This window comes from Sapajus apella, unplaced genomic scaffold (genome assembly GCF_009761245.1).
Source record: "Sapajus apella isolate SASKATOON/1434 unplaced genomic scaffold, GSC_monkey_1.0 scaffold3, whole genome shotgun sequence".
NCBI classification, from domain to species: domain Eukaryota; kingdom Metazoa; phylum Chordata; class Mammalia; order Primates; family Cebidae; genus Sapajus; species Sapajus apella.
This window is the reverse complement of record NW_022436943.1, coordinates 67,390,704-67,412,290: the sequence shown is the minus strand read 5'-3', so window position 1 is coordinate 67,412,290 and position 21,587 is coordinate 67,390,704. Positions and strand designations below refer to the sequence as shown.

The 21,587-nt window shown below is 41.3% G+C and overlaps 1 protein-coding gene across 3 annotated transcripts in view; it reads right to left on the bottom strand.

Annotated features, from left to right (window-relative positions):
- LOC116535760 (zinc finger protein 16) overlaps positions 1-21,587 on the bottom strand; it is an 88,804-nt gene that overhangs the window by 15,371 nt on the left and 51,846 nt on the right. The window contains exons 1-2 of one of the 3 annotated variants that reach the window (XM_032257121.1): positions 9,790-10,273; positions 6,891-7,095 (exon numbers count right to left, since the gene is read on the bottom strand). In XM_032257121.1, coding sequence (XP_032113012.1) covers positions 6,891-7,086 — 196 coding nt within the window. In that variant the 5' untranslated portion in view covers positions 7,087-7,095; positions 9,790-10,273. Of the gene's footprint in view, positions 1-6,890; positions 7,096-9,789; positions 10,274-21,587 lie in introns of those variants that run through there. The other 2 variants (XM_032257129.1, XM_032257136.1) reach the window with 2 other exon arrangements.

The following is a 21,587-nucleotide window of genomic DNA, read 5'->3' as shown; positions in this document are numbered from 1 at the left end:
TGACAAAATATTAAGGGAAATATTAATAAATCAAAGCTTATGGAAGTCTGAAAGGTTTTTAGTGAGATGGGCTGAAGGCAGCCAGTTCTTAGGTTAGAGCATTAAATCATAGGATAAAGATTAAGAAAATAAAAGCTTCCCCAGTTAAGTCTGTTTACCCCATATTCTTTGTCTCTACTCTGTTTAGTCATGTAAATTTTGTGCTGGACAGCCCTCTCGGGGGAGGTCAAAGGAGAATTACCCATTAATGGTGTTTATTCTGGGCCCCAGAACTAAAAACTTTTATCATTTGTAAAGCCACTCTCTTAATCATGTTAATTATCCACAAGTGTGTTGACTCAGAACCTCTGTCATTAAATCTATACTGAATAAATGTGAGGAAGGACAAGTAGTAGGGGTCGGTTAGCTACAATCACCCTCTGAAAGCAGGTGACAACCATCCCTAGCCTGACTCTTACACTGTACTCTGGTGTATGTGAGTGTATTTATTCATCCGTCGCTGAGTCAGGGTCTGCAGGACAGACCTCAGCAGGTGCTGATCAATGTCTCAGGTGATGACCCCAACATGACCAAAACCACATTCTAGGCATTTTGACAGTTAATATTAAAGTCTTCCAACACATGAACACAAGATGCCTTCCATTTATTTGTGATTTCTTTAATTCCTTTCCACAATCTTTTGCAATTTTCAGTGAATAAGTCTTAAACCTCCTGGGACAAATTTAGTCCTAGGTTTTTATTTTTCCTATTGATGTCATTGTATATGGAATTGCTTTCCTAATTTCCTTTTCAGACTGTTCATTGCTGGTATACAGAAACAACTGATTTCGTGTGTTGTTCAGTTGCTGCAACTTTGTTCAATTTGTTTATTAGCTCTAGTAGCTTTCTCATGGATTCTTTGGGATTTCATATACGTGGAGTCACATCTTATGTAAATATAATTTTACTTCATTTTCCAACTGGATGCCTTTTATTTCTTCTTAACTAGTTGCTCTGGTTAGAACTTGCAATACAAGGTTGCACAGTGGCATGTTTATCTTGTTCCTGACCTTTGGGGAAAGTTTTGCTCTTCACTACTGTGTATGATGTCATCTTGAGGGTTTTCACAAATGCCCTTTATCATGTTCAGGAGGTCCCCTTCTATTACAAGTTTTATGAATTTTTTTTTTTAATTATGAAACTTAGATTTTGTCTATTTTGTCTGCATAAATTGAGATGATCATAGTTATTCTCCTTCATTCCATTAACGTGACAAGTTACAATAGCAGGTTTTCTTACGTTGAACCACCCTTATATCCTGGGTTAAATCCCACTTGGTCATGAGGTATAATATCCTTAATATGCTACTGGATTCAGTTTTCTGTTTTTTTCTTGGGAGTTTTACATCGCTAGCCATAAGGGATAATGGTTTGTAATTTTCTTTTCTTGTCAAGAAAGAAATATCTTCATCTGGCTTTGGAATCAGTGTAATGTTGACCTTATAGAGTTAGGAAGTGTTCTCTTCTCCTTTGGAACAGTTTGCAAATGTTTGGTATTAATTCATTAAATGCTGGTAGAAGACTTGGTATTAATTCATTAAATTTAACTTTAAAGCCCTTGTGGGCCAGGCATAGTGACTCACATCTGTAATCCCAGCACTTTGGGAAGCTGAGGCAGGTGGACTACCTGAGCTCAGGAGTTCAAGACCAGTCTGGGGAACATGGTGAAACCCCACCTCTACTAAAAATTCAAAAAATCAGCTGGGCATGGCAGTGTATGCCTGTAATCCCAGCTACTTGGGAGGCTGAGACAAGAGAATTGCTTGAACTCAGGAAGCGGAGGTTGTGGTGAGCTGAGATCTCGCCATTGTACTCCAATCTGGGTGACAGAGTGAGACTCTGCCTTAAAAAATTAAGAAAAGCCATTGTCCTGGACTTTATTTTATTGGGAGTTTTTACTAACTCAATCTCTGTTAGAAATCTGTTCAGATTTTCTACCTATGCTTGAGTCAGTTTTAGGAATTTGTGTTTCTATTGACTTGTCCCTTTCAATTATCTAATTTGTTGGTGTACAACTAGACCCAATGTTCTCTTATTATTGTTTTACTTTTGTTAAGGTTAGTAATGTCCCCACTTTCATTTCTGATTTTAGTTATTTGTGTCTTTTTTTAAATCAATCTAAGTTTATCTTTTCACAAAACCAACTTTTGATTTTGTTGATTCTATTGATTTTCTACACTATTTCATTTAACTCTGTTCTAACCCTTATTATTTTCTTCCTTCTGCTAGCTTTGAACTTTATTTGCTCTTCTTTCTATAGTCCTTTAAGAAGTAAAGTTAGGCTACTGATTTATATCTTTCTTTCTTCCTTTTTTTTTTTTTTTTTTTTTTTTGAGCCAGGGTCTCACTCCCATTGCCCAGGCTGGAATGCAGTGGCATGATTTCAGCTCACTGCAGCCTCTACTTCCTGAGCCTAGGTGATTCTCCTACCTTAGCCTTATAAGTAGCTAGGACTATGAGCACAAGCCACCATGCCTGGCTAATTTTTTGTATTCTTAGTAGAGACAGGGTCTCAACCATGATGCCCAGGCTGGTCTTGAACTGCTGGGCTCAAGCAAACAACCCACCTCAGCCTCCCAATCACACCTGCCCTCTTTCTTCCTTTTTAACGAAGTGTTTACTGCTATAAATTTCCCTTTTGACACTGCCTTCACTGAATCCCATAAGTTTTAGCATGTTGTGTTTTCATTCATTTGTCTGTAGGTATTGTCTAACTGTCTGATTTCCTCTTTGACACACTGGTTGCTTTATTTCCATACATTTGTATACTTTCCAGTTTCCCCACTGTTGCTAGTCAGAGAAGACACTTTGTATAATTTCAATCTTTTTAAATTTATTGAGACTTGTTCTGTGGTCTAACATATAGTTTGTGTTACATGTACACTTGAGAAAAATGTTTATCTTCTTTTCTGAATTTTTATATACTTCTGTTTTTACCCATTTGGACTACTATAACAAGATACATTAGACTGGGTTATTTATAAACAACAGAAATTTGCTGCTCACAGTTCTGGAGGCTGCAAAGTTCAGATCAAGATGCCAGGGGATTCACTGCCTGATGAGAGTTTGTTCCTCCTAGGTATTGCCTTGCATGTGTATTCACATGGTAGAAGGGCAAGAAAAGAGGCTAACAAGCTCCCTCAGGCCTCTTATAAGGGCATAATCCCATTCACAGGGCTCTGCTCTCATGACCTAGTAACCTCCCAAAGGCCCCACCTCTTAATAACAATACACTGGGGATTAGATTTCAGGATACAAATGGAGGGGTGGGAGTGGGGCACAAACATTCAGACCATAGCAATGTCCGTTAGGTCTAGTTGGTTTATAGTGCTATTCAAGTCCCCTATTTGCTTAATGATCTTCTGTCTAGATGTTCTATCCATTTTTCAAAGTAGAGTACCAAAGTGTCTATTACTATAGAGCTATTTATTTCTCCCTTCCAATCTCTCTACGTCTGCTTCAGATAGTTTGGAGCCCTTTTTTATGTGTATCTGCTTATAATTGCAGTATCTTCTGGATGAATCTACCCTTTTATAAATATATACCACCCTTCTTTGCTGTCTATTTAGTCTAATGTTAGTATAGTCACCCCAGCTCTCTTTTGGTTATTCTCTGCATGGAATATTTTTTCCACCTTTGACTTTAAACTTATTTGTATCTTTGAATCTAAAGCTTCTTGTGGCATACAGTTGGACCATACTTTCTTATACATTCTGTCAATATTTGCCTTTTGACTGGAGAGTTTACATGTTAAGTAATTACTGAAAAGGATGGGCTTCTGCCATTTTGTTGTTTCTGATATAACTTTTACCTTTTTGTTCCTCAATTCCTCTGCTGCTGTATTCTTGTGTATTACCTTTTTTGTTGTGTACCATTTTAATTCTTGCCTTACTTCTTGTGTTCAATTTTAAGATTTTTTTTTAATGGAGTTTTGCTCTGTTATCCAGGCTAGAGTGCAGTGGCATGATCTCGGCTTACTACAACCTCTGCCTCCTGGGTTCCTGTGATTTTCCTGCCTAGCCTCCCAAGCAGCTGGGATTACAGGTGCTCACCACCATGCCCGGCTAATTTTTGTATTTTTAGTAAAGACGGGGTTTTGCCATGTTGGTCAGGCTAGTCTCAAACTCCTGACCTCAGGTGATCCACCTGCCTTGGCCTCCCAAAGCGCTGGGATTATAGGTGTGAGCCACTGTCCCTGGTCTATCTGTAAGATATTTTCTTACTGGTTACCACAATGACTGCAATAAATGTTCTAACATCCTTAAACAATTTATACCAATTTAGCCTCAAAAACATATAAAATCTCTGCTGCTTTACAGCTGCTACCCCTTTTATGTTGTTGTCATCACTGATTACATCTTTATACATGGTGGGGTAAAAAACATAGACTTACAATGCAGACCTTTTATGTATTTGTCCTTTAAATGACATAGGAAACATGCAATGGCAAAAACCACAATTACTTTTGCACCAACCCAATACAAAGTGGATTTACAAACCAAAAGCAGGGATACTAACTTTTATACTTACCTATGTAGTTAGTTACCTTTACTGGAGGTCTTTATTTTTGTATGGCTTTGAGTTCCTGTCTAGTGTTCTTTCATTTCAACCTTTGGGACTCCCTTTAGCATTTCTTGTAGGGCAGTTTATTTGTAACATGCTTCCTCAGCTCTTATCTGTCTGGATATGTTTTAATTTCTCCTTCCTTTTGAAGTATAATTTTGCTAGATAACAGAATTCTTAGTGGACAAGTTTTTTTTTTCCCACCTCTTAGGAGTTTAAGCCGTCCCACTGCCTTTTGACTTCCATGAGTTCTGATGAAAACTCGGCTAGAAATATTACTGGGAACCCCTTGTTCAGGATACATTCCCTTCTCTCTTGCTGCTTTCAGGGTTCCTGGTTTGTCTTTCAACAATTTGATTAGAAAGAGACCTGCTGTGGATCTCTTTAAACCGACTCTATTCAGTTCGCTGAACTTCTCGCATGTGTAGACATGTCTCTCATCACATCTGGAATACTTTCAGCCATTATTTCTTTAAATATTATTTTCATTCCCTTCTCTACTTTTTTCCTTTTTGAACACCCATACTATGCATGTTGGTCTACTTGATGGTGTCCCATGGTTCATTAAGTTCACTTTTCTTGGATTTTTTTGTCTCCTCAAACTTAATGATTTCAATTGTCTTATCTTTAAGTTTCCAGATGTATCTGTCTGCTCAAATCTACTGCTGAAACTCTCCAGCAAAATTTCCACTTCATTTTATTATACTTTTTAGTTCCAGATTTTCTGTTTCTTTTACAACTTGTATTTCTTTTTTGATACTTCCATTTGTTCACACATCATTTTCCTGGTTCTTGTAGTTCTCTATGGTTTCTTTTAGCTCTTTGAGCATATTTGAGACAGTTGATTTTAAGTTTTTATCTAGTTAAGTCCAATGTCTGTGATTTCTCCAGGACACTTTCTGTCAGTTTACTTTTTTCCTTTGAATGGGACATATTTTCTTGCTTCTTTGTATGCTTCATGATTTTTATTTTGTTAAAAACTGCACATCTGAATATTAAAATGTGGTACCCCTACCCTAGACTTTGCTGTTTTTGAATGTTGAGGACTAGAGTCATATGTTCATTAAGTTACTTAATCAAACTATTTTTGCAAAGCCTATTCTTTGTCAAGTACAGTCACTGAAGTCTTTTTCTTCAGCTTGTGTTCAACTAGTGTTTTGACAGTTGAACACTGTCAAACTTTGATTTCTTTGAATATCAAGGGAAAAATCAAAACACTTCTCCAAGTCTTTGCGGATTGACTGTGTGTTGGGGTACTTTTTAAACACTGTTTAGAACTCTTTTGAGTTTACTGCCTTCACTTAGCCTAGAGATTAGCCAGATTAAGAAAGCTCATGGTCTTAACTGGTCTTTTCTGAGCACACATTCATGCATGGGTATGCATGTGACTTCCTGGATTCACCAGTATAAATGGGTGCTTTTTTTTTTTTTGAGACAGAGCCTCAGTCCAGTTTCCCAGGCTAGAGTGCAGTGGCATGATCTCAGCTCACTGCAACCCCCGCCTACCAGGTTTAAGTGATTCTCATGCCTCAGCCTCCCAAGTAGCTGGGATTACAGGTACGTGTCACCACACCTGGCTAATTTTTGTACTTTTAGTAGAGACAGGGTTTTGCCATGTTGGCCAGGCTGGTCTCAAACTCTTGGCCTCAAGCAATCCGCCCACCTTGGCCTCCCAAAGTGCTGGAATTATAGGTGTGAGCCACCACACCCAGCCTTTCTTAATTTTTTAGTAGAGACAGGATCATGCCATGTTATACAGGCTGGTCCTGAACTCCAGGCCTCATACAATCCTCCTGCCTTGGCCTCTCAAAGTGCTTGGATCACAGGTATGAGACACCACACCCAGTCCAAGGGTGCTTCTGGAATGCCTTTATTTTCACACAAGAAACTCCTCAGCTTTTTTCTTCCTAGGCTTTAGATGGCTAACTGTATAGGTAACCATAGTACAAAGGCCAGGACTAGCGTAGTCCTGAGGGGAGGGGGCTGCCACTAGCCTGGTTATTGAACTGGGACGGGGTCAGGACTATAGGGCAAACCAAAGCACCCCAGAGGCCATGATTTTGTGCCTCTTTGTGTCAAGTGGGGAAATCACAGTTCTGCTCAAGGTGCCAGAGGCCAGGCCAGGTCAATTTCCTTGCTAACATCCAGCCTTGGCTCCTTAAGTTAATGAGTACCCCCCTCGCCCTCCCCACCTATGATCACACAGATGCTCCTAGAGGTAAGCACAGGGTTCCATGGACATCATTTCCTCAGAATAAGGGCACCAGTGGGGAAACGTTCTTAAAGTACCTGGCTGCTGGTAGTGAGGGCAGATGGCTTCCGGCTCAGTATCACCACAGCAGAGGGGACTACAGACTGCAGATCCAGAGTGGGTCACAGCAGGAGCATCACTCACACGGGTGTGGGCTGCTGGGGTCCAAGGGGATGGTCCTGGAGCTGAGAGCTCCATCTCTGCCTCCTCATGGCGAGTTCTGAGGCTGGGCATGACTAGAACCTGAAGATCAGAAAGAACACAGGTAAGTATACAGACATGCTAGCTCCAGGGATTCATCCTCCCATAAGGAAGGGGTCTCTTCCTCCACTCCTATAGCCCAAGACCTGAAGAGGGCCTGGTGCTGTCAGGTCTCAGGGGCTGATGCTATGTTCCCTGATCCTGAACCCAAAAAGAGGGAGTCAGCCATGGAGACACAGACTCACAAGCCAGGGCCACAGGTACAAAGGAGCAAGTTGCTGGCCCTAAGGCAAAGTGAGCTAATGGGGCCCAGGCTTGCCCTGATAGGAGGGCAGCCCCCACAGGGTCTGTATCCTGCTTTGGGCCCACTCTTCACACTCCACATTGCTGATATTCACAATGCTCTGAAGCTGGGCATGCCAGACCCAACTAGAGTGGGAGAACAGCAGCTCCAAACGTTGAGCAGCCAGGGGCAGCCTGTGCTGCAGACCCACTTGTAGTCATTATGCGTCAATGCCTACCAATCCTAGTGGTCAATTCTGTCTGAGATGCACCATCCTGGCAGCATCCACAGCAGGTGTTCCCATCTTTACTTGCCTGGGACGTTCTCCCAGTGCACCAGCTACTCCCTCCTAGCCTCTCATTCCACATTTCATGTTGGCACCCCAGTGTTCACTTCTGTACTTCCTTGGTGATTATGTCCAGCCTTAAGGCATCAACACCCCTGTTAAGACTCACAAACTTAGGCTCGTCTCCAATCGTAACCACTCTCTCTAAGCAGGAGATAAGACACTCCCATGTGGAGGCATGATGGGCTCCTCACATGGACCCAGTTACTGATTCTCCCTACCCCCCTGTGTAAATGCACCATACCCTGCCCAGGGGCCCACTGGGAGAACTGACACACCTCAGCCCTTCACTCACATTGTACTGACATTGAATCCTCTGCCCTCATGGGACCAGCTGAGAGTGCAGGTGTGGTCAAGGGGATCTGAAGAAAGGTGCCAGAACGATGGTGCAGGGAGTCAAAGTGATGGTAGGTGTCACCAATAGGTTATGTGGGGAAGAAAGAAGGACTGGGTAGTGCACCTGGACTCAGATCATCATCAAGGAGGAGTGCACAGCTAGTGGTCTGGGTGAAAAGGTCAGAGAATAAGTGTAGGGACAAAGCTTGAGGGAGAAGGCAAAGAGATATAAATAGAGCTCACAGTGACGGTCACTGTGGACAGATGATAAGTGGGTTTGGCTGCCAGATGAAGGTGAAGCATTGGTCACATTGCTATATCAGGAGAGACAAAACTAACAAAACATCTCAAGGTGAACCGGCTGGGTGCTCAGAGGATTGGTGTGAGATGAGATTCAAAGCAGGCAGAGCACTAAGGTGTCTACCACGTGGCAGCAGGAACAGAGGAGCAGACATGAGGAGTGGGGGGTGACAAGGCCCTCAGTGATGCATCTGCCTGCCCTTACAGTGCAGATGCCCAGTTTCCACGAGGGAAATGTCTCCCCATACAAGGGGAGATGTAATAATCTGCAATATTTATTTAGTCCATTTTATTTTAAAATACTTTAAATTCTCACTGTTTCTGAATGGGGGCATAGTCACATGGCTCAAAAGTTAAAAGGCAAAAAGGGATTTATGGTGAAAAAACGCCCAAACAGCCACTCAGTTTCCCTTGTTTCTAGTGCACCCTTCCAAATTAATCTAGGCTTACACAGCATGTATATACACACATGTATATATAAACACACACACAAACACACACACCCAACTATGCTATTGTTTCACACCTCATTTTTCTCACGTCATTGTGTGTGGGATCTTGCCTCTCAGCCCACAGAATGAACGCTCCCTCTCCCCCGTGTACATATCCCGGGAACTTGTGCTTATGTTACACTACATGCCAAAAGGGACTTTGCAGAGGAAATTAAGATTATGGGCGTGAATCACCCTGTGGTAATTCTAATCAAATCTAATCAAATGACCCCTTAAAAGCCTGAGAAGGATCTGACAGGGCCACATGGAACGACCTCGGAGAGCTAAGGGCCATTCAGGCAGGCAGCCAACACTACTGTGGACCAACCCCAAGGAAAAAAGATTCCCCCAACAGCTTGAACAAACTTGGAAGCGGAGTCTGCTGGCTAAAGGCTAAGCCTGCTCTTAAGGAGACAGGCAACTGCAAGAGCCAGCCGCCACCCTCCCACGGCAAGCGGCAACAGGATGGGCCCTGGCCGATCCCTCAGCACCTTCCCCCTGGGCGGGAGAACGAGTCCAAACTCTCCTCCCTCCCCAGAGTACCTCCTCCATATGGAGAGCGACTCCACTACTGACTGGGCAGGGGACATCTGAGGCCGAGAAAAACCCCCTCTCTCCCCGAGCTCTGCTCTATGCATCCCCGACTTCGCATCGAAGACCAGGAACCGCGAACCCACTCTGTCTCCCACACCCCGGGAACCACCCCATGTCACTGCTACCCCGTCGCTCCTGAACTTGAACGCCGCCACTCTGCGGGCGGAGTCTTGGCTCCTGTACCCTACCGGGGGCCCTCCCTGGAGATCCCTCTCCCGGAGGCCGCCCCCCAGGCTCCGACCTCGGGCCCAGGCCGAGCGGCCCCTGCCCCGCCCCCGCCCCACAACCCCACCGCGCGGCTCCGCCCCCGCCCGGGGATCCAGTCTTGCCGCCCGCCCGTATGAGCCCTAAGGGGCCCCTGGGCCCCCCAACCATTGCGGACAAACCGGACGCGCGGTCCCAAGCGTGGAGCTTCACAGAACCAACTCACCTCCTCAAGGGGTCGCGCTTGGAAGAGAGACAACACTGCAGCACGAAGGCGTCTCAGCCGACGCCGGCTGATCCCCCAGGAAGTCCCGCCTCAACTTCCGGCCCGCGGCTCATTCTATCTGGGACAGCGTAGTCTCTCTAGACAACAGGAGGCCCGGGCGACTCTGTGGTTCAGCCCCAGACCTGTTTCCGCTAATCCTGAGCCCAGAGACCGTTCTGTTCCCCTTTATCAGAGTGGACCCGTGCACTGAACAAGGCGACAAATAAAGACAAGGGGACACTGTTAGAAATGCAGATAATGAGCTATACTGTTGAAGTGAGAGATTTTAATACACAGGTCCCCAGAATCTGAACAGATTGTAGCTTGATAAAAACGTAAGGATACGCTTTTTGGAATAACTGAATCCTTCAATCAATAAGTGATTCGACAGATAAATAGAATTCACATTCCTTCAGTAGCTAATACGTTTTCGTGTGATTGTGCATGGATCATTTATAATACAGAAATGAATTGTACACTTGGCCATAAAGAATACAAATAAGGCTGGATGCAGAGGCCCTTGCCTGTGATTCCAGCACTTGGAAGGCCGAGATGGGCAGATAGCTTGAGGCCAGGAATTTCAGACCAGCCTGGGCAATATACGGAGACTCCTCTACAAAAAAACAAGTTAGCCAGGTGTGGTGGTGTGTGCCTGTAGTCCCAGCTACTCAGGAGGCTGAGGTGGGCGAATTGCTTGAGCTAGGGAATATGAGGCTGCAGTGAGCCAGGATCACATCATTGCACTCCAGCCTGGGTGAGAGAGTGAGATCCTATCTCAACGAAATAAAACAAACAAACAACAAAAAACACCCACAAATATTTTAACGTTCATTTTGCAGGCAGATTAAAAAATCAGGAATACATTTTTAAAAATTCACAACAAACTCTATTGGAATTCAAGAAACACTGTCTAGATAACCTTTTTTTTTTTTTGAAGTCCAGGCTGAGGTGCTCTCAGATGGAGATAAGAAACTTATCAGAAACTGGAGCTAAGATCACTCTTGTTATGCTTTAGCAACGAAATCGGTGGCATTTTGGCCCTGCCCTAGAAATCTGTGGAACTTTGAGCTTGAGAGAGATGATTTAGGGCATCTGGCAGAAGAAATTTCTTGTGGGTGGGAGACTCCGTAAGTGCCAAGGCAGGAGTCAGAAGCCTCAGCCTATTCCCATGTAAATAATGAAAATAACTAGAGCTATAACCATAGTAGTTATTCATAGGTGATCTTAGTTATTCATGGGTAATTTAGTTATTCATAGGTGATCTTAGTAACTCACAGGTAACCATTAAGATACACACATACATATATATATATACTCAGCATAATATTTTACTAATGCCTCTCAGGTTGCTAAGTGTGAACCTATGGTGACATTTTGAAAGAAGTGACCCTAAGGCAAGATGGGATGCTTTAACCCTTCTGTCATGCCTGTGTAAGGGCTACTGGAGGGCACATTGGCTGTGTGGCAGCACCAGCGATGGGAAAGCGCCCACTGTTTAGACAGCTGTGGAAGGAGACATCCAAGATGTCTCCCTCCCCGGAGGAGTTAGGAGAAAACTCTGCTCTCCCAAGCTCTTGTGGTAGACATCTGGGGGCTTAATTGTCTCTATGTGATGCTGTGCTTCAGTGGTCACATTCCATGTCCACTTTCATGTTCCGCTTCTGCACCTGCTTCCTCTTTTTCTTAGAAGATATAATCAGTAAAAGTAATATAAATATAAATGTCTTTGTTCTTTCTTGGCAAGTATGGAAAAAGCACTGACACATTATGCTTCTTACCTCATCTTGGCTACTTGAAAGTCCTGGGCCCTCATGTGATGTACTTGACCCTATCACTGACCACCAATGTCTCACCCTACCTACCCTGCCCCCAGCTTTGTACTCAATAAAAAAGTGTGTGGACACTGCCGGACTCTGCACTTTGGTTGGCAGTGGACCCCTGGGCCCAAACTCTTTTTCTCTCGATCTCTGTGTCTTGTGCCTTTATTTCCAGTTTCTCTTCTCTGTACCAGGAGAGGGGCTCACAGGATCCTGTAGGGCTGGACCCTACAATTTCTAAGCAGCAAAGCATTCAAGATGTGACATACCTTTTTCTGAAAGTGTCCAGTCATATGTATTCACAAAGAGATGGCCTGAAATTGGAACTTATGTTTTTTTTTTATTTTTTATTTCCACAGGTTTTTGGTGGAGCAGGTGGTATTTGGTTACATGAGTAAGTTCTTTAGTGGTGATTTGTGAGATTTTGGTGCACCCATCACCTGGGCAGTATACACTGATCCCAATTTGTAGTATTTTACCTTCATGCCCTTCCCACCCTTTTTCCCGGGGTCCTGAAAGTCCATTGTATCCTTCTTATGCCTTTGCTTCCTCATAGCTTAACTACTTCTTATGAGTGAGAACATACGATGTTTGATTTTCCATTCCTGAATTACTTCACTTAGAATATTAGTCTCCAATCCCATCCAGGTTGCTGTGAATGCCATTAATTTATTCCTTTTTATGGCTGAGTAATATTCCATCATATATTATATATATATATATATATATATCATCCATATAACATATATATGATGGAATACTCTCTCCATATGCATAGATATATACATATACACACAGACACACACACACACACACACACACACACAAACAGAGATACACATACATACATATATATGCCACAGCTTATTTGTCCACTCATTGATTGATGGGCACTCGGGCTGGTTCTATATTTTTGCAATTGCAAATTGTGCTGCTATAAACATGCATGTGCAAGTATCTTTTTTGTGTAATGACTTCTTTTCCTCTGAGTAGATGCCCAGTAGTGGGATTTCTGGATTAAATGGTAGTTCCTGGTAGTCCTACTTTTAGTTCTTTAAGGATTCTCCACACTGTTTTCCACAGTGCTTTTACTAGTTTACATTCCCACCAGCAGCATGGAAGTGTTCCCTTTTCACTGCATCGATGCCAACATCTATTTTTTCTTATGGCCATTCTTGCAGGAGTAAGTGATACTGCATTGTGGTTTTGATTTGCATTTCCCTGATCATTAGTGATGTTAAGTATTTTTTCATGTGTTTGTTGGCCATTTGTATATCTTGTTTTGAGAATTGTCTGTTCATGTCCTTAGTCTACTTTTTGATGAGATTATTTTTTTCTTGTTGATTTGTTTAAGTTCCTTGTAGATTCTGCATATTAGTCCTTTGTTGAATGTATAGATTGTGAAGATTTTCTCCCACTTTGTGGGTCGTCTGTTTACTCTGCTGACTGTTCTTATTGCCATGCAAAGCTCTTTAGTTTGATTAAGTCTCACCTATTTACCTTTGGTTTGTTGCATTTCTTTTTGGGTTCTTGGTTATGAAATCTTTGCATAAGCCAATGTCTAGAAGGGTTTTATCTGATGTCATCTTGTAGAATTGTTATAGTTTCAGGTTTTAGATTTAAGTCCTTGATCCATCTTGATTTGATTTTTATAAGGTGAAAGATGAGGATCCAGTTTCATTCTCCTACATGTGGCTTGCCAATTATCCCACCACCATTTGTTGAATAGGGTGTTCTTTCCCCACTTTATGTTTTTGTCTGCTTTGTCAAAGGACAGTTGGCTGTAAGTATGTGAGTTTATTTCTGGGTTCTCTATTCTGTTCCATTGGTCTATGTGCCTATTTTTATAGCAGTACCATGCTGTTTTGGTGACTATGGCCTTATAGTATAGTTTGAAATCAGGTAATGTGATGCCTCCAGATTTGTTCTTTTTGCTTAGTCTTGCTTTGGCTATGTAGGCTCATTTTTGGTTCCATATGAATTTTAGGATTGTTTTTTCTAGTTCTGTGAAGAATGATGGTGGTATTTTGATGATTTCATTGATTTGTAGATTGCTTTCAGCAGTATGGTCATTTTCACAATATTGATTCTACCCATCCATGAGCAAGGGATGTGTTTCCATTTGCTTGTGTCATGTACGATTTCTTTCAGCAGTGTTTTGTAGTTTTCCTTGTAGAATTCTTTCACCTCTTTGGTTGGGAATATTCCAAAGTATTTTATTTTATTTTATTGCAGTTATTGTAAAAGGGATTGAGTTCTTGATTTGATTCTCAGCTTAGTTACTGTTGGTGTATAACAGAGCTATTGATTTCTGTACATTAATTTTGTATGCTGAAACTTTGCTAATTTATTTATCAGTTCTAGGAGCTTTTTGAATGAGTCTTTAGGGTTTTCTAGGTATACAATCATATCATCAGCAAACAGTGACAGTTTGACTTCCTCTGTATCAATCTGAATGCCCTTTATTTCTTTCTATGCCAATTTTGCTGAAGGTTTTAATCATAAAGGGATGCTGAATTTTGCCAAATACTTTTCTGTGTCAATTGAGTTAATAATGTGATTTTTGTTTTTAATTATGTTTATGTAGTGTATTACATTTATTGACTTGCCTATGTTAAACCATCCCTGCATCCCTGGTACAAAACCCACTTGATGATGGTGGATTATCTTTTTAATATGTTGTTGGATTCAGTTAGCTAGTATTTTGTTAAGGATTTTTGCATCTATATTCTTTAGGGATATTGGTCTGTAGTTTTCTTTTTTTTGTTATGTTCCTTCCTGGTTTTGGTGTTAGGGTGATACTGGCTTCATAGAATGATTTAGGGAGGATTCTCTCCTTCTCTAACTTGTGGAATAATGTCAATAGGATTGGTACCAATTCTTCTTAGAATGTCTCATATAATTCGGCTGTGAATCTGTCTTGTCCTGGACGTTTCTTTGTTGTTGCTAATTTTTTAAATTACCATTTCAGTCTTGCTGCTTGTTATTGGTCTGTTTAGGATTTCTAATTCTTCCTGATTTAAGCTAGGACTGTTGTATCTTTCCAGGATTTATCCATCTCTTCTAGGTTTCCTAGTTTATGCACATAAAGTTGTTCATAGTAGCCTTGAATGATCTTTTGTATTTCTGTCATGTTAGTTGTAATATCTCCTGTTTCTTTTCTAATTGAGCTTATTTGGACCTTCTTTCTTTTCTTGGTTAATCTTCCTAGTGGTCTATCAATTTTATTTGTCTTTTCAAAGAACCAGCTTTTTGTTCCATTTATATTTTGTATTTTTTTGTGTGTTGTTGTTTCAATTTCATTTAGTTCTGCTCTGATCTTATTTCCTTTCTTCTCCTGGGTTTGAGTTTGGTTTGTTCTTGTTTCCCTAGTTCCTTGATTGTGACCTTAGACTGTCTATTTGTGCTCTTTCAGACTTTTTGATATAGGCATTTAAGGCTATGAACTTTCCTCTTACTACCACTTTTGCTGTATCCCAGAGGTTTTGATAGATTATGTTACTCTTATTGTTCAGTTCAAAGAATTTTTAAATTTCCATCTTGATTTCATTGTTGACTCAATGATAATTCAGAAGCAGTTCATTTAATTTCCATGTATTTGCATGGCTTTGGAGGTTCCTTTTGGAGTTGATTTCCATTTGATTCCACTGTGGTCTAAGAGAGTACTTGATATAATTTCAATGTTCTTAAATTTATTGTGACTTGTTTTGTGGCCTATCATATGTTCTATCTTGGAGAAAGTTTCATGCATTGGTGAATGGAATGTATATTCTGCAGTTGTTGGATAGAATGTTCTGTAAACATCTATTAAGTCCATTTGTTCCATAGTATAATTTAAATCTATTGTTTCTTTGTTAACTTTCTGTCTTGATGGCCTGTCTAGTGCTGTCCGTGGAGTGCTGAAGTCCCCCACTGTTATTGTGTTACTGTCTATCTTTTTACTTAGGTCTAGTAGTAACTGTTTTATAAATTGTGGAGCTCAAGTGTTAGGTGCATATTTATTTAGGATTGTGATATTTTCCTGTTGGACAAGGCCCTTTATCATTATATAATGTTTCTCTTTGTCTTTTTTAACTGCAGTTGCTTTAAAGTTTGTTTTGTCTGATATAAGAATAGTTACTCCTGCTTGCTTTTGGTGTCCATTTGCATGAAATGTCTTTTTACATCCAACCTAGAGGAGATGAATAAATTCCTGGAAAGATACAACCCTCCTAGCTTAAATAAGGAAGAATTAGAAACTCCATACAGACCAATAACAAGACATTCCATGCAAATGGACATTAAGTTTTTGTGAGTCCTTATGTGTTTACCTTGAGTTTATGTGACAGCTTATGGCTTAGGTGAGTCTCTTGAAAGCAGCAGACACTTGGTTGGTGAATTATTATCCATTCTGCAATTCTGCATCTTTTAAGTGGTGCATTTAGGCCATTTACATCCAACATTAGTATTGAGATGTGAGGTACTATTCCATTCGTCATGATATTTGTTGCATGTATACCTTGGGGTTTTTTTAACTGTATGTTTATTTTATGAGTCCTGTGAGATTTATGCTTTAAGATGGTTCTGTTTTGATGTGTTTCCAGGATTTGTTTTAAGATTTAGAACTCCTTTTAGCAGTTCTTGTAATGCTAGCTTAGTAGTGATGAATTCTCTCAGCATTTGTTTGTCTGAAAAAGACTGTATCTTTCCTTCATTTATGAAGCTTAGTTTCACTGAATACAAAATGCTTGGCTGATAATTGTTTTGTTTAAGACAGCTGAAGATAGAAGAACCCCAATCCCTTCTAGCTTGTAGGGTTTCTACTGAGAAATCTGTTGTTAATCAGGAAAGGGCAGCAGGGTGGAGGTTATCAATATAGTCCAACATGTAATGACCCTAAAAGGGCAAGAATAATTAAGGTAAAATATTTAAGGCAAACGTTAGAAACTGAAACAGGATCCAGGATGTGAATACCTGAGTCAAATGGGTCAAATTTTTGGTACAAGCCCTCAACATGAGTAACTGCCATGTGTGTGCTGTGGGATGACCTCAGGCACGGGTGGTTCTATTTCCCCTTGGATGGGATACAAATCCTACAGGAATGTGTTGCATGTTGGCTCTATACCAGGACAAGGATGCATGGGGAAATGACACATAAGAGTCTGTCATTGGCCAAGTGCAGTGGCTCATGCCTGTAATCCCAACACTTTGGGAGGCCAAGGCAGGAGAATCACAAGGTCAGAAGAGCGAGATGATTCTGGCCAACATGGTAAAACCACGTCTCTACTAAAAATTTAAAAATTAGCAGGGCGTGGTGGTGTGCACCTGTAGTCCTAGCTACTTGGGAGGCTGAGGCAGCAGAATCACTTGAATCCAGGAAGTGGAGATTGCAGTGAGCTGAGACTGTGCCACTGCACTCCAGCCTGGTGACAGAGTGAGACTCATCTTAAAAAAAAAAAAAAAAAAAAAAAGAGTCTGTTATTGCTCTTTCCCACATTGCAGAGGTCAGATCCCAGAGCAATCCCCTTTTTCTCCATAGGGAATATAAACCACTCCTCTGGCCTCTCAATGCAGGGGGCAGAGTTCAATAAGACTGTGGGTGAACTCTCAACTTGTACCCACATCCTAAACATCACTGGTGAGTCAAGCAATGGCAATTAGCTCTCCATATACCTTGGGCTGATGTCCATAACCTGTTAGTATCCAACTGAACTGAGACTTGTGATTTAGCCCAATTGGTCATTCCCTTCACCCTGGCATTCCATAAGATACACGAAAATACACATGGCAACCAAAATTGGAAAGATTTGACAAATTCTTTTGAGCCCAATATATATGTTAACTTGTTAGGCATCCCTAGGCATGTGCCTAATGAATTTAAGGCCCAAAACCAAATAGCTGCTGGGTTTGAGTCAGCACTCTTCTGGTGGTCAACTATTAATAAGAATGTGGATTGGATTAACTACATCTATTATAATCAATAGAGATTCATCAGTTATACTCGGGATGCCCTCAAATGGGCATCAACATAGTGAGACCCTTATCTCTTAAAAAAAAAAAATCATTTCTTCCTTATCATTTTGACCACACAATGGTCTCTCTCATGTTAAAGGAAAAAAATTACACTTTTTAACTTCCTTAACATCTTTTTTTTTTTTTTTTTTTTTGACACAGAGTCTCATTCTGTTGCCCAGACTGGAGTGCAGTAGTGCAATCTTGGCTCACTGCAACCTCTGCCTCCTGAGTTCAATTGATTCTCCTGCCTCAGCTTCCTGAGTAGGTGGGATTAGAGACCACACCATCACACCCAGCTAATTTTTGTATGTTTAGCAGAGACGGCGTTTCACCATGTTGGACAGCCATTTCTCAAACTGCTTAACTTAAGTGATCCACTTGCCTCAGCTTCCCAAAGTGCTGGGATTGCAGGTATGAGCCACTGTGCCCAGCCAATATCTTATTTTTAAAATGTACTCTGTATACAAAATTGTTTCTCTTATACCTAGCAGTTTTAATTAAATATGTTAATTACAATATTACCTCTTAGTAACCTTAATATTTAGTGTAAAACCTGGGAAGTAAGCAATTTTAATTCTATATCATGCCAGTACAGGGTCCAGCCCTGCAGGGTGTAGTGGGTATTCTTTTGTGATAGATTGCAAGAAGGAAAGACACAAGACACAGAGATAAGAGAAGAATTCAGTTGGGCCCAGGGGACTGCTACTACCAAGTCACGGAGTCCAGTAGTAGCCTCGAATGCCTGGACACGCTGATATTTATTGTATACAAGGCAAGGGGGCAGGGCCAGGAGAGTGACTGAGACATGATTGGTAGGGTCAAGCAAATCACATACTTACAATACAGGGGGCCACGTGGGTATAGTACAGGAGGCCACTTGGGTACAGTACAGGGGTCCCCTCCCTATCAGGCAGCCACTGCAAGCAAGGGAGACACATATGTCAGTATCTTTCTATGCACTTATCAGAGAGATCAAAGGCTTTTAGGATTCTTCTATTCTTCTCATGTCTTCTTAGAACTTAAAAAGAGCATCAAGTGGGAAAGTGGAACATAAAAGTGGACAAGGATGGTGACCATCAGAGCACAGCACCACAGTGAGGCATTTAAGCCCCTGGATGTCTGCAGGTGGCCTGGCTAATGTCAGACCTTCCTCAAGACTCAGAGCAGAATGTTCTCTGAACTCCCCCAGTGAAAGCGAAACTCCCCTTTACGGCTTGCTAAGTAATGGGCTCCTTCCCAGGTGCTAGCGCTAGCACTACTGCAAGGCTCTCACTCTCACCTCCTGATCACTTCTCACAGTGTCCCTTCGGTTCCCACTTATATTTCACCTGATTATGTCCATATTATAAGACTAAAATGTTTCTACACTATAATACTAATGCAAAGATTAATAATAGAGAATAATTAGTAAGATTGATTATATTATTGATTAAGTGATTTTCTCTGAATCTATTTGGTGTCATTTCTACAACTAAGTAATCAGGTAAATATATTTGGTATTATTGCTATAACTAAGTAATTGGTAAATATATTCAATATCATTGCTATATCTAAATAATCAGTTATTTATTATGCTGGGGCAGATTATGCCTTCGGTCTCTTGCCTTGGCACCTGGGCAACTTTCTTCCCACAGGCCAGGTGTGGTGGCTTGCACCTGTATTCCCAGGACTTTGAAAGGCTGAGGTAGGCAGATCACCTGATATCAGGAGCTCAAGACCAGCCTGGCCAAAATGGTGAACCCCCATCTCTACTAAAAATACAAAAATTATCCAGGCATGGTGGCATGCACTTGTAGTCTCAGCTACTCAGGAGGCTGAGGCAGGATAATTGCTTGAACTCAGGAGGCAGGGGTTGCAGTGAGCCAAGATCGTGCCACTTCATTCCAGCCCGGGCAACAGAGCAAGACTCTGTCTCCAAATGTATATGTCAGATGCAGATCCTAAGATCAACGGACAAAGCTATGGAGACAATGCCTGGAGGATCCAACTCTTACTAGCATGGTCAAGAGGCACAGCTGGACCAGGAAGGATGGCGTACAGGCACTGTCCCCAGGCTTCATCTTGGTCATTTGTCTGGACCTCATAATCTAAAGGCTGAAATTCAGAGACATAACCTCAGAGGCAAATTAAACAAGTTTTAAAAAATAAAAGCAACAGCTTCATGACCTTAAACCATCTATCAGAGACAGTATGAACATGGCTGACAAACCCAGGCAAAAATGTCTAAATTAAATTCTGGAAGCATTTCTATTTTATTTTACCAACAATTTAAAAACTACATTTACCAAAGATTGCTAAATTCATGTGAACTCAAAGAGAATTTGCGTTGGTTAATTAATTTATGGGCATTCATTTATAAGTCAATGGTACCATATAGACAATACACAAACAGACATGTATACTTATACACATAATACATACAGACAGAAATATGTTATAGCCTTGATTTTAAAAATTTAGCCATAAGACTGGTAAAACAGGCCAGGGGCAGTGGGTGATGCCTGTAATCCCAGCACTTTGGGAGGCTGAGTTGGGCAGATAACCTAAGTTCAGGAGTTTGAGACCAGCCTGGCCAACCAACACAGTGAAACCCCATCTCTATTAAAGATACAAAAATTAGCCATGCATGGGAGTGCATGCCTGTAATTCCGGCTACTTGGAAGGCTAAGACAGGAGAATTACTTGAACCTGAGAGGCAGAGGTTTAAGTGAGCCAAAGTCATGCCACTGCACTCCAGCCTGGGCAACTGAGCTAGACTCCTCACTCAAAAAAGAAAGTAAAACTCACTGCTTAAAAGGATATATTCAAACTGTGCCTTTGTAAATTGAAAAGGTTAAAGTTGATCTATTTCACACGACCAAAGCCCTTACGAGGTTTTAGAGAAAACAGGGTAGTAAATTTACCAAAGCACAGAGAGAGGGTTTAAGCTATGTCAAAAAGGAATTTGGGTGTATTAGAGGAAGATTGATATGTATGCCAAGGTAACACAAAATCATGAGAATTTATTATAGGTTTTTATAAGGAGACCAATTGCATTTAGATATGCAGCTGTTAATTTAGTCAGTTTTCCAGCTGGACCACTGAGCTCATGAAGGAGTCTATTAAAGAACAGGCCAACAAAGCATTTGTAGTTTTTAAGACCTAATATATATCTTTTGGCCGGGTGCAGTGGCTCACACCTGTAGTCCCAGCACTTTGGGAGGCCAAGGCAGGCAGATCAACTGAGGTCAGGAGTTCAAGACCAGCCTGGCTAACATGTGAAACCTTGTCTCTACTAAAAATACAAAAATTAGCTGGGCATGGTGCTGGGCACCTGTAATTCCAGCTACTAAGGAGGCTGAGGCAGGAAAATCATTTGATCCCAGGATGCAGAGGTTGCAGTGAGCTGAGATTACATCATTGAACTCCAACCTGGGTGACAAGAGCAAGACTCTGTATCAAAAAATTTAAAAAAAGGACCTAATATATATTTTCTAAGATAGTGTCTCATTCTATCACCCAGGCTGGAGTGTAATGGCACAATCATGGATCACTGCAGCCTCAACCTATTTGGATCAAGCAAACCTCCCACGTCAGCCTCTTAAGAAGCTAGGACTACAGGCTCATGCCACCACACCTGTCTAATTTTTCTGTTTTTATTTTTGCAGAGATAGAGTCTTTCTGTGTTGCCCAGGCTGATCTCGAACTCCTGGCCTAAAGTGATCCTCTCATCTTGGCCTCCTTTAATAATTTTAATATGTGAGAAGTAGGTGCAGTTGGAAGACAGAGCATCTAGACCTTTAAAAATCAAGGATTTCAAACTAGGTATTGATGAAACATACCTCAAAATAATGAGCCATTTATGAGAAACCTACAGTTGACATTATACTGAATGGGCAAAAGCTGGAACCATTCCCCTTGAAAG